The sequence below is a fragment of the Zootoca vivipara genome, chromosome 2, assembly GCF_963506605.1.
Source record: "Zootoca vivipara chromosome 2, rZooViv1.1, whole genome shotgun sequence".
NCBI lineage: Eukaryota > Metazoa > Chordata > Lepidosauria > Squamata > Lacertidae > Zootoca > Zootoca vivipara.
The window spans coordinates 102,663,309-102,676,817 of NC_083277.1; the positions used below are offsets into that span (position 1 = coordinate 102,663,309).

The 13,509-nt window shown below is 45.7% G+C and overlaps 1 protein-coding gene across 4 annotated transcripts in view; it reads right to left on the reverse strand.

The window, feature by feature from the left end:
• The window catches only part of AXIN2 (axin 2), a 69,105-nt gene that overhangs the window by 13,375 nt on the left and 42,221 nt on the right, over nt 1-13,509 (reverse strand). For all 4 annotated transcript variants that reach the window (XM_060271976.1, XM_035104031.2, XM_035104033.2 and 1 more), the window contains exons 4-9: nt 8,470-8,572; nt 3,769-3,909; nt 2,858-3,366; nt 2,423-2,614; nt 1,866-2,096; nt 1,125-1,220 (exon numbers count right to left, since the gene is read on the reverse strand). In XM_060271976.1, coding sequence (XP_060127959.1) covers nt 1,125-1,220; nt 1,866-2,096; nt 2,423-2,614; nt 2,858-3,366; nt 3,769-3,909; nt 8,470-8,572 — 1,272 coding nt within the window. The remainder of the gene's footprint in view (nt 1-1,124; nt 1,221-1,865; nt 2,097-2,422; nt 2,615-2,857; nt 3,367-3,768; nt 3,910-8,469; nt 8,573-13,509) is intronic.

Here is a 13,509-nt window from a genome sequence, read left to right on the forward strand (position 1 = left end):
TTATATTGTTTTAGACAGCTGATGAGAACTCACTCTTTCTGTCAAGCTTTTAGTGGTGGAATGGTTAAGCAATTTTTATGATGCTGTCAATTAAGTTATACATGGGCATTTTAAAAATCTTTTTGTTTATTATTTTTTATATTGCCTTATATTTTGTAAGTTGTCCTGTGACGTGTGTGTGTGTGTGTGTGTGTGTAGGCTGGTACATTAATCTCTTACTAAATGAATAAAATAAATCCAAAGCTTCACATGAGCAGAGGTTTCCAATTCACTTCTGTGTCAAGGCAAACACCATACTTTCTTCTACACTGGTGTGAATTAGAAAGCTGCTCATTACGTGCATATTAAAAACTGCTGTGTCCAGGTAAGAGATCTGCCTGTTGCACCAGATTCTGTGATGGAGTTACAGTCAAGCAGATTTTTGGAGCAATGATGTTGTGGAGCCAGTGGCAGGAGCAGCAGGTAGCCAAGCTCTCCTCACACCTTGGTACTCCCAAGGAAGAGCGATCCTCTTAGGGAATAACAAACAACTCAGTTACTCAGCAGAATAGCAACAGAGCTTTGAATGCCATGCAGGCAACTTCTGAGGCAACACTGACTTGGCATGTCAAAAGGTCACAAAGTGTTACTCCACAGTAATTTACTCTTCCTAATTTGTTCCAACTCTTTGTAGAGTGGCTTCAGGAAGAGGGGAAAAAAGCTACTCACACAGACAGCTGGTGGACTTAAGGTCAACCAATTAAAAATGAAAGGCTACAGTCAGGTGGCTTAGCCTGGACTTCAAACATTGCTCATTGCTTAAGATGAAGAGCGTAAGAAAGAAAACTTTAATTATTTAGACTGTAGCAGATTTCTTGTTAAAAAGAACTATCCTGTAATTAGACTAATCCAATCTTTGTCCACTTTACAGGAATGCAAGCTTAAAATAAAAATAAAAATCAGAAAACAAGATTTGGAAAAAAAAATGTTTTGTTCTGTTTTCACCCCCATCAAAAGAGGAAAGACCAAGCTTTAGTTGCCACGGAAAGATTACATTTTCAAAGCACCACCCCGCTGATAAAACACAAGTTTCGAAAGGTAATGAATGATATCCAAAGCTAAATGTTGCATATGGCAACACTCACTCTTCTGCCGCTACGCTTGCATTGCAGAAAGGACTGTTTCCTCCTGGTACAGAAGTCAAGTTGTTGCGATCCCTGGGCTGACTCGAAGCTGAACATCTAAAGGTTGGAGAGCAGAGAAAGGGAAGAATGATTAAGGATGTCAAAATCCCACCAGTATATCTAATATCCAGGGCAGACAGTTAAAAGTATGCCTGCGTTTTCCAGCGAAAGACAGCTAGGCTCTTTGGCCATGTAACCGGATTCACTTCCACAACACGTTTAAGAAAAACAAACAAGGGCAGAGTTCAATATTCTAATTATTTGTGACTAGATTATAATTTCCAAGGCAATGTTCCATTTAATAGCTGTTAAGAAGTTTTGTTTCATCTCCATCTTAAAAAGGGTTGTGCGAAGCTCAAACTGGACTGGAAAGAGCCTTCCTAATGACAAAAGAGTTAAGGTCGGGGAGGGGGCAAAGAGGTGGCCGCTGTGCTTCAGCCCCAAGTCACCCCTCCAAGAGGGCTAAATGAACCACATGAATTGGCACCACACCCTTCCCATCTTCCATTCTCAGGACTGACCACCAGACACAAGCCTGCAAGAACATAGCCCAATTTGCTTTATTTTCTTGCCACAAACCATCAGCTAGCTGATAAGGATGTGAAAACATTCAACTTTTGAAGATAATGTTTACATGTTCGAGACCTGTTGCTGCAAGGGCAGTAAAGAGGCACCCCAGCACCCAACCTGTAGGAAAGTTACCGTTGTTTCTGTGGCTTGGACACTTCTGCTAGCCTGCGGCAAGCTTCCTCCAGCTGGGCCAGAGTGTTAGGCGGCGTCAGAGGGGGCATGGCGGGGTCCTGGACGAAAGGGTGGGCGGGCTGTGCACCGCGTGGGTGGCTACTGCTCCCCCAGAGGTGGTGACGGGCTGGGCGCTCACCAGGCATGCCTCTGGTGGACTCTAAATTGTAGGCCTTCTTTGTGCTTTGTGTGCTGCAGAGAAAAAGACAGGGGAGAGGGAAGGAACAAGGTTATAAAAGCTGGAAAATATGAGTTTAACAGCGGCTTCTGTTCTGTGCACTCACTCTCCCAAAAAAAGAAAGAAAGAAAGAAAAAGAAAAAGTCTGTCATAACATGAAAAGGGGCTCTTGCCAAAAACATGACATTTCTGTGGTTTTTCTGGTTCCGCAGAACAGCTTTCATATTAAACCGGAGGAGCAAAAGAGCTCCATTTGTTTTTAGTGATTGTAAAAATAGACAGCTGTGTAATAGATAAATATTTACTGGGAGCAAGAGTGTTGCAGACAGCTTATATTTACCTATGGGGTTTGTGCTTAGATTGTCTTTCGCTCTCCAGCATCCACTGCCAGACATTCTGAGAGCGGTCCGCCTCCCCTCCAGGTAGCTGGATTCCTGGTGGTATGGAGAGCCCTCCTCCTTCCCCTCCTGGCAGGATGATGCCATCTGGTAGCTTACAGTTCCTTTTGGGTAGTGTCCCGGTTCGGCTGAGGCTTCAGTGAGAGAGAAAGGAGAAGAGCACTTAAGATTGCTGCTGGTTTGTCGTTCTGCTAGCTTATGCCAGAAACACACAGCACCACAGCTCCCCTCCTCTTCCCCGTAATCCCCAGCTCTTTGCAATTTCATAAACTACCAACCGCTACCCATTGTTTACAGAGCACAGTGTGAGTCACAGCACTATAGCCAGGTTTTGGACACCTGCCCTCCCCCATGCTCAACCACCAGAGGAAACTTACCCAAACGGCTCTAGCTGAGCCATAGGGAGGTCGACCCCCTTGGAGTGCCCCTTGCACTTTGAGTAGCAATAATAGTCACTGCCCCCAGCGGCACATAAACACTGGACTCGCTGGGCAGCTTCCGCTTCTATCTGCTCTTTCGTCTTGGGAATGGTGTGGTGGTGGATGTAGTGGTGGTGGACGTGGTTGGTGGTCTGCTTCGTGATAAATCCTTTGCCAACGAGGGCGCAGGCTGTGGGGATCGAGGCTGTGCCCGGCGTGAGGAGCAACTTGCCCCCGGGGAGGCGGTCCGGAGAGCGTGCACGAGGGCTGTGCCGGCCCACGCCAGGCGACTGGCACCCCGGGGTCTTCAGCACTCGGGAGAGGTGGTCGTCTAGGATTGCCTGAGGGTCGTCCTCGTAGCTGCCGGAGGGCAAGAGAGCAAGGGGGTGCTGCGGGTGCTGATTGGCCCCAACCTCTCGGCCAGGTGGTGCGCCCGCAAGTGCGTCAGATCCCTCCTTCTCTTCATCCTTCAAGAGCAAAACACGAAGGGCAATCAATCAATCAATCAATCCATCTGCAGAGCTGAACAGGGGCATTGTGCATCTCTGCATTAACAGCCTGAAGAGGGGAGAACAGATCTACGGGGTGTGTGTGTGTGGGTGTGTGTTAGGTATGTTCTTGTCTTTTAAATACCAAGAGGCACGCAGTGAAAAAGGGGAGGCAGAGGGGGAATCATTAGCATTTTCGGGTTTTAAAGGCACGAGAAGCGACAGCTTGCCCCTAAGTAGAACGAAGCCCCGTGGTCTTGCCATCTCTTAACATCCCACTTTGAACCCCCACCTACCCCCTCCTTCCCTCCCTCCACCCTCCTAGCTAAGGGAGGCTGCTGCCCAGCAGGCGTCCGCCCCTGAAAGGGTTAATCCACCTACCTCTGTGATTTGCTGCAGCCTCTCTTCCAAGCAGTCCATGGTCTCTTGCTCCCGCTTGAGCTTCTCCAGCCGAGAGATGAGCTCGGCTGCGAAGGTGGCCGGTTCCACGGGGGTCATTTCCTTAGGAAGGCGGTGGGTTCGCTACACAGAGCGGGGACAAAAACAGCGAGCCATGTTTAGCAGGCGGCGGACGGCGAGGCAGCTCAGCCCATGCGGCATTCCTGGCCCCGTTCAGCTGGTTGCGTCTCCATGTTTGGATGAAAAGAAGTCCGCAACCAGGCATGGTCTGCTCTGGATTTTTATGAGCCGTTGCTGCGGCCTCATGGAGTGACATTCTCCCCAATAGCGCTTGCCTTCGGCAGGAGCAGTTGGTCGCACTCCGAGGAACCCTGCTTGTTCTCTCTGTAGTACAACCAGCCCATCAGTAACTACTCTGAAGTAGAAAATCTTCAAAGACTGTTGTCAAACATCAAATGAAAAACTCCGAGGTGGGAGGGAGAGACTTTAACTCAAGGAATAAAAGTGGAGTATAAACAGAAAGGAGTTGGAAATTAAAAAAAAATATAATAAGATGTTTGGGGGGGAGGGAAGGGAACTGAGGGGGGGAGAAAAAGAGAAGTCAAACGGTTGCAGATCAGAGAAGTGCTGGTAATTTATTTCCTGGCTACACACTGGGCACCTTTGAGGTAGTGTTGTCTCAACAGTGTCCTAGATCTCCCTCTCTCTCTCTCTCTCTTTCTCTCTCACTCTCCCCCTCCCTCTCCCTGCCCTCCATCTCTTTGTACAGAAAATGAAGGAAGCTGCTGCAGGCAAGCAGTGATACACTGCTGAGCGTGGCTGCCTCAAGCAGATCTATCAAGGGAAAAGGGAACATCTCCAAATCAAGTGTAGAATATAAAAAAGCAGGCGAGAGAATCTCTGCCAAAAGAAGCTAGGAAAGACCCCCACCCACCCGCAATCGCTGTTTTCATCTCATCTCCCCACAAGTACTCCCCTCCATTTCTTTTCGCCTTTGCCCTTAAATTCTGCAGGCACGCACGCACACACAAACACACATTTTATTTTATTTTTATTTTTTAAAGCAGAAAGCCGAACTGCCAACTCTTTCACATACTACCCATGAGATGAGGTGGGGCCTCTCTCTCTCTCTCTCTCTCTCTCTCTCTCTCTCTCTCTCTCTCTCTCTCTCTCTCTCCTGCAACCACTTAGCTTCAGAAATGATGTGAGGGTAGAAAAAGGCCACTCTGCTGGAAATTGTCACTCTTACACAAGCTGGCTCTATTCAGTTCCCTGATCAAAGCACTGCCTTACAGAGAAAGTCGATTTGCACGCCCCAGGACAAAATAATCTAATTTACAAGCGGAGGCTATAGAACTTTCTTTATGGAAGGGATAGGGAAATATAATAAATAAATAGAGAGAGCGCACATACACAAAACATCTCCGTACATCTCAAATTATCTACCTACCCACCTATCTACTAATGTTTTCTCTACTACATAAGAAGAGGAATTTGGTTACACAAATCATGAGACAAGATAGGTTAGCACTTGTCTGTGCAAACAGTTTTGCAGAGAAATGCCTCACTAGAAGAATCACACCAGCATCTCCCTCAAATCTTCTGTACTTTAAAGGAGAGGGCAAGTCAACCTTCCAAAATATATAGAACCAGATTAGCTGCTTTCCTTGAAAACCAAGAGGCAGGAAAAACACTGGTTTATTTTTTTATTTTTGAAGGCACATATTTGGTACAAATATCCTCTTTCCTTTGCAGAAGCTGGTATGTCTATTTCCTGCCAAAAAGTTGTAAGTGGTGGTAGTAATCCTGGCTCTGCTCAAACAAATAGCAGAGCTCCCAGTGACTTCAATGAACACAGGATTTCTCCTGGTGCGTTTCTCTCTCTTTGACATCCTGGAGCAGACCAGAAAATGCAATGCATGATCCTTTTTTAGAAAAAAAGAAAGAAGGGGGGGGGAGCAGCTGTGGAAGTTAGGGGAGAGATTTAAGAAGGGTCTCCCCCTCCCCACCCCGTTTCCCTCCTAGCCATCCATTCATGTGGCTTAAAATGGGTAGGAGGGCAGACACTTCATATCAGTTCTTCAGAGCTAATCAACATGATACAAACAGTACCAGAAGGCAAGTCCATATTCATTGCCCAAAAGAAAGAAAGAAAGAAAGAAAGAAAGAAAGAAAGAAAGAAAGAAAGAAAGAAAGAGGCAGTGTTTGGGGGGAGGAAGAGGAGGGGGAGTTCTACCCAGAATGCATCTTTCCAATGGTGGCTGGGCACATGGAGCCCAGTGTGAAAAGATAACACCGGGGGGGGGGGAGTATTTCAAATTGGAATTTCCAATGGGGTAATAGATATGTGACAACATAAGAAGACTGCGAAAGCAGGACCTGAGTGAAAGACCACCCTCCTCACTTGAGATTCGGAGGCCTACTGTTTGGCAGGTGCATCTATAACAGTGACACTTCGGACATTTAGCAGAACCACCTGCTCCATCAGGGCCTGCAATGATTTTGCAAAGTTTATTTGCAGATAAAAGTCGCTACTCCACCGTGGGAGCAGGGCCGGGGTGGGGGAGTGCTAGAGTCCTGCGTAGTCAAATTGTGTGGGATCAATTCCAATCTGTTACCTCTGAGGATGTGGACAGGCTGCTTGGACGAATGAAACCAACCACCTGTCTCCTTGATCCTTGCCCATCCTGGCTTATAAAAGCTAGACGGGAAGGACTGGGCGATAGGCTTCGCAGGGTGGTGAATGCTTCTCTCTGTGAGGGAGCCTTCCCAGACCCACTGAAAGAGGCGGTTATTAAACTGCTTCTTAAAAAACCATCTTTAGATGCGGCCAATATGGCCAACTATCGCCCAGTCTCAAATCTTCCATTCTTGGGCAAGGTGATTGAGCAAGTGGTTGCTGAGCAACTCCAGTCATGCCTGGAAGAAGCGGACCATTTGGATCCCTTCCAGTCGGGATTCAGGCCTCATCATGGGACTGAAACTGCCTTGGTTGCACTGGTCGATGATATCCAGTGGGCTCCCCCCCCCCTATACTTATAGGGGTACCTACTCAATATTTGTGAAAATAAGGAATATTTAGGAGGGGCGCCCAATTTTGTCCTCTCTCAGGGCGTCTTATTACCACAGGCTTGCCCATACCTAGTCTAGAAGCTCACATGGCTGAGTATGAAGGAAATAGCCAGGTAACCTTTTGGCCTGCCCACTGCCTTTAGCATATGGTACTCAGAGTGCCATGGATACTGGTTTTCGTAGCCAGCAAAAAGGAAACTTTGAGGGAGAAGAGGCAGACAGAAAACCTTCAGGTTTAAACCTAGAAAGAATTTCTCGTGCACCAGGAATGAAACTCTGAAAGGACATCCGGAAGGAAGGAAGGAATGCTTGGATCTGTCTTCCACCTTCCTCTTCTTTTCTTTTAGGCTGATGCTACATTGCATTCTAACCAAGCCAAACCAAACACCACCCAAGGGACCAGCATTCCATCTCTCTCCTATACTAAAGCAAACAACAAGGAATGGCTCAAAAAGGCATCAAGCCTAAATTCATCTAGAGATTGCATAGCCTTATCAAAGTGCCATAACTGGACAAAGTAGCTCAGATATGAACAGAGATTGGCTTCAATCCCTACTGCCGCCGCCACACTATCAAGGAAGCTCAATGAACTGGCCCATCTTGCCTCTGAGAGGTTTTTATGTCCATAGAACACAAAGAGCAAAAAGGCTGGAGAGGAAACAGAGCCCCCATGAAAGAGGATGTGTGTTGCATGCAGAAGTACCCCCATCTCAAGTGTAAAAAGTAAGTATCAGATAGCCAGGTGATAAGAAAGACTGTTGGCCCGAAACCCTGAAGAGCTGCTGCCAATCAGAGTAGACAAAACTAGGCTGGATGGACAAACAGGGCTGTTTCCTATGTCCCCCTATGCTGGTTGGAAGAAGTGTGGAACTCCATTGCTACTCCCTCCAGTGAAGATGAGTCCAGTTGCCCCAGGTAAGTCAAACACCATTCATAAGATGCGGGGAGTGAGGCTGCTCTGCCATTTCTCTCACAAAATATACAAGTAACTGCAAGTTGTTATATGTATCAGAGTCAAACAAAGATTCAAACAACCAATGAATAGCGAGGAACGCCAAACCGTCTCTCAAAGGAAGACGTCTCACAAAAGTTTCGAAGGAAGACGTCCCTCCGAAGTCTCGAAAGGACAGTGCATCCAGAATAGTTCAACTGTTTCGGAGTAAAGTCTTCATCAGCGAATAATTATCAATGAAATATACATACTAGTGAAGATCATAATACTGTAGTGGGTCAGTGCTCACTGGATAATGGAGCTGCTGATGAAGTGATCTTTGTTTGACTCTGATACACATAACAAGTTGCAATTACTTGTATATTTTGTGAGATGTGTTGTATGATATTATATATACTGTGTATATATATATATATATATATATATATATATATATATATATATATATATGTTGTTTTGAAGTGGCTTATTCATATATTTTGAATGACATCATACCGATTATATATTTACTAACAGTTATTAGCCAGCATGTTGAATTTGCATTTTTGTAGACTGCCATTTATAGGGGCTTCTCTCTTCCCAGTTTTGCTTAGCACACTTTTAGGGCAAGTAAGTATTGAAGGGCTCTCTCTATTGCCTGAACAAACTCAAGTACTTACTGGAAAGTGAGGTAGAGAAACTTGACCGTTGGCCTTGACGCTCCGATGCATTTCCCGCTGGAGTTGCTTTTTGCTCCCGAGTCTGTATGGAGGGATCCCATCACTAGAAGTGAGAGGATACAAACTGTTATTTTTTCAAACAAGGTACTCAGCTAAGGTGCAATGAAACGAACATGGAAGCATCTCCCATTGCCCAATAACAACAAAAAGGGTGCTTAAATAGGACTGGCTCAACTCCAGCCCTATTTCGCTCATTTAAGAAAAGAGAATTTGACACCCCTACTTCAGAGATTCTCGTAGGTGGTTGTAGAACAGAGAAACAGGTTCATGGGCTGAGTATTTGACCAATCTGCTCTCTTTTGCCTAAAGGCCTACCAACACAAACTTGGAGCTGGGCCTTCAGATAACTACAGTGGTACCGCGACTTACGAAGACGATCCGTTCCGTGGCAGTCTTCGTAAGTCGAAGTCTTCGGTTGTCAAAGTGCCCGTTCTGCGCATGCACGGTGACAAGACTTCCGGGTTTGTCGACTTCGGAAGTCAAAACCTTCGGAAGTCGAGGTACCACTGTAGTCATGTGTTACAGTCAAACTTCACTGAAAAATATTTATTCCTTTATTTACTTTAAGAATTTATATACCTATACTGCTCATCAACTGAGTCATATTTGAGTGGTTCACAGAATATTATGTTTTTATATATGTTGGAAGTCGCCCAACAACAACAACAACAACAACTCTTATATTCTGCCTTTCCTCTTGAAGAACCCTAGACTGGCGAACAACACATCATACAGATAAAATCAGAATGATGGCATGATATTTCTTCATTCCAGTACAAACAGATACATGTTAAAACGTTAGAAACCACGGACAAATTACATCCTCTGTAGCCAGCAATGTATATTATTCTGAGCTTAGAATTAGTAGCCAACAAGCGCCAGACTAAACAGAAAGGCCTGCATCAAAAGCTCATCACGGTTGGCATCTACCTCATTTTAGAGAAAAGGAAGCTCCCTAAACCAAGCGCCAACACAGAAAAGGCCCCTCCTTTGGCTTGTCAAACCCTGTGCCTCAACTAGCAGTAGCTCCACCAGAAAAGCCTGCTCCAATGATCTTGGCAAATGAGCAGGTCTATACAAAAAGCAAGTGTTTCGTCAGAAACCCAGGCCCCAAGTTGTACAGAGCATATGCCTAAAGAAATCTCTATGTGCAAAAACAAAAACAACCCTGCAGGGCAAAATGACAAGATGTTCTACTTCCCAACTTCTGCAATCTGGTTACTACGGTACACCTCCCCCTCTTCGTAATTTCTTTACTAAGTTTGCTCATTTCGGTGCTTGTATATGCATGCAAATTAGGATACAAGTAGGAATAAAAAGGCATATTGCAAACTGGAATATGGTTTTGTCTGCCAGCATACCACATCTAACTGAGGCCTTGTACATATGGCACAGTGAAAATAGGAAGAACAGCTGCTGTTCGGCAGAGTGGCATGGCTTTTGTCCCGACTCCTTTTGTAATATGGAAAGCAGGAATTGTGGAAATTTCCAGTGGTGGGATCTATAAGTCCCAATGTGGGCTGAACCTGTGAATGTGAACAGCCTGTGTCCCGTCCCCCCTCTGTGTTTGTGTGCATACGTGTAATTTAGGATGAAGACATGCAACATTTCAGAGCAGTAGGGCCACTCTGTAAGTTCCTCACTGCATTGAGCCTGAACGAATGTTTCTGCTCCAGGATCAATCTCAGGTTTATGGTTTAGTGTAGTTCTGCAGATCTGAAGCTGGCTACGCCTGGTCTGACTGGCTGGCTCTTCATGAAGACTGCAACATGCCACTTGGCACAATCAACGAGAGACAGATGACTAAGCCAGCATTCTCTTCCTAGACAGGCCCGTCTGGCACTTCAGTTGCAAAGCTAGGCTTGCTCCATGTCTGAGGGACATCCTTGGAAGCTCTCTTTTCACCCACTGCATGCCTTCACTGTGACCAGATAGCTTTATCTAGGCTGACTAGATAGTTCAAGCAATTTGTTTCTTCTCCTCAGCCTTAATAGTCATCAATGGACAATTTCAAATTTGCATTCATTTAAAGAATTCTGGCTCCCCGGAAGAGGCAACAACCTTTTCACGTACACAAAGCATTTGCTCCCAAAAGATGTGTAAATATGAATGGCTCTGTGGACGAATACTGGACGTTGTACCAAACAGCTATAGAGCAAATACATGCTGGGTTGTATGGAAGCTGCACAGTCCATCCAAATCAGCAATTGTGGGTTTGCTGGGTGAAAGAAAAAAAACCAACCCCCAAGTCATTGCTCATTTGCCCACTTCCACATGGGCATGAGGTTTGTTCACCAAATTATTGTGGGCTGTGGAGCTTTTAAATGTGGCATTTCATTCAGAACTCTCAAAATCCTTTCTGAAGATTCACATCTGGTGAAAATAGTTTCATTGGGAGAGTGGACGTCCGTTCCTTTCAGCCTCCCCAAAAGAAAAATAAAATAAAAATTCTGAATAAAGTAATTCCATGGGACTACTTCTTGAGCGACTGGAATCTTCAGCTGGTGTGGAATGAAACAACCTGCTTCCTGACTGGGTGGGTGATCTGCTCATGGAACATTACAATTCCAACATTTGCATTGGCTACGTTGTTTTCTGGAAGCAATTTAAGTGTCAGCTTTAATCTATAGAGGCAAGAATTCTTAAGAGTCCAAAAGAGGCTGCTTCCACACATAAGAAGTTCCAACTACAGTCTTACACGACTGCCAGAAAGCACCCCCTTAGCAGTGTCATCTGGACAGCAAAGGTGTGGAGACTTGCCATGGCCAGCGGCTAAACATCTTTCTAAAGCATTATGCATTGTTTGCGTTCAATCTTGGCTGGTGTTCCCTGTGATCAGTGCAGCATTTTTAACATTTGTGCAATTTCATCTGCCTCCAGCTTCCAAGAAATGGAGGAACAAAGGTGGCACCCAAACAGTTTGTGCTAACCAGAGTTGGGAGCTTCCAAATGTAAGACAGGCAAACCACAGTTTACAGTTACTTGTCTGCTTCCCCATCTGCTCATCCCTCAGCTTTGTCACTCCCATTTCCACGCAGTAGAAGCCTCTTGAGCAGCACAACAGTGCCCAAATCTGCAGTTTATCAAACAAGCTGTAACCTTAGACAGCGAACACAATTCTGGTTTTCAAGTCAGCTTCAAACCATGGTTTGACATCCTGGATTGCCACCCTCTTGGCACAGCACTTTGTGAACAGGCAATGGCATCATTTTGAAATTCCTCCACGGATTTCTTCACTGATGTTGATGATGCTGTAGAGCAGGTGGTGGGAAGTCTCCACCCCAATTAGGCCCTGCAAGGCCATTTCCCCCCAAAACCATGAGCAACAGCCCCACACTAGATGCCATATGTAACATCAGGTATGGACACAGCAACCAAGAGGGGCTAGCAGACACCAGGATTTGGCTGTGCTGCAGAAGTCCTGGTGGAGAAATCGCTTTGCAGTGCCTCAAGAGGAGTGATTCAAACATGAAACAAGTAAATAAATAGCCATAATGGGGAATACAGGAAATTAACCAACCCCTGCTGAAAGCAGGGCTTGAAGTCACTGATCAGCTCCACTTAGGTCAACCTAGATCTTCCTTTGCAGCATAGCTTGATCTCAAGCCATGTTGCAAAGGATAAATGGGTTGCCTGGAATCATGGTGACATCAAGTGATGGATAGGTGGGCAAACCTGCCCACTGTAGGTGGGGAAATCCAGGATCTGGCCCATCACCTGGAGGTTACCCAGACTGTAGAACAACCTTCCCTAACCTTGTGTCCCCTGACACTGCTACAACGCAGCCTCTGTGATCCCCAGGCAGCATGGCCAAAGGTCAAGGGTGATGAGGGTTGTAGTTCAACAGTATCTATGGGCACATGGTTAGGAAAGATTGCTGTAGAGAAACACTTTCATTCAGGTTTCAAGAGCTGGTGAGAAAAATGTGCATTGTAAGATGGTGTGTTCCTATTCTGATTCTCTAGCAGCGATGCATGGGTTTGTAAAAAAAAAAAGCCAGCCTCTTCACTTTATCTGACCCTGAAACCTGTGGCTTATGTCTGCTACTAGAGTAGGTACAGGCTCCCTTCTCTGCTAATGCTGGACTTTGGTGTGGTTTGCTTAGACTTTAAGCCAGAGGCAGTCAACATGGCATCCTCCAAATGTTGTTGGATCACAACTCCCATCATCTCTGGCCTTTTGGCTATGGTAGCTGAGGCTGCTGGGAGATGTAATCCAACACCCTCTGGAGGACCCCATACTGTTTACTCCTGCTCCAAGTCTTAGAGTCAAACAGAGTTTGACCTTTGGATCCTTTGTAGGACTGCAATGGGAGGAAGCCCCAATGAACTCCATAGAGCTTACTTCTGAGCAGACAAATAAAAGATCACACTATTAGGATTTTTCTCATCAACTTGGACTGGAATTACTTGGCATACAGCAAAAATACATATGCAACATTTGGACAGATGAAACAGCATGTCGCAAAAACAATTCGCACGGCTTGTTCAAGTAAAAGACAGCTGCACCATCAACCAGGAGGAAGTTTGTTCTCCCTTCCCAGTTTGCTACATTTGTTCTTTAGGTTCTGCCAAGAAAGCTGCTGGACAACCAAGAAAGAAACATCGCGCAAACACCTCTTATGTCTTCACTTAAGCTCCAGTGGATGCAGAAATGAAATGCCAGCCATAAATCTAAGACAGGCTAGGATCCCGTTCCAAGTATCCCAAGGGGGAGGAGATGCAAAGTTTACCTCTTTGAAGGCAAAAGCATCCTAGCAGTTTTTGGACACTATGAGCGTTTCTGCATTCAGGGAGGGAGGACAGCATAGAACTATCAAGTGTGGCAGAGGCGGACAGGGAGGCTGTTTTACCAAATGCACGCTGTTTAGATGCTATTGCATACCCCCGAAGCTTCAGTCAAGAATGACCCGTGCTCCATATCAACGTAGTTTCATACAGAGGCAGATCTCTTTGCCAGAAAGAAGTTGCCGTCTAAAGG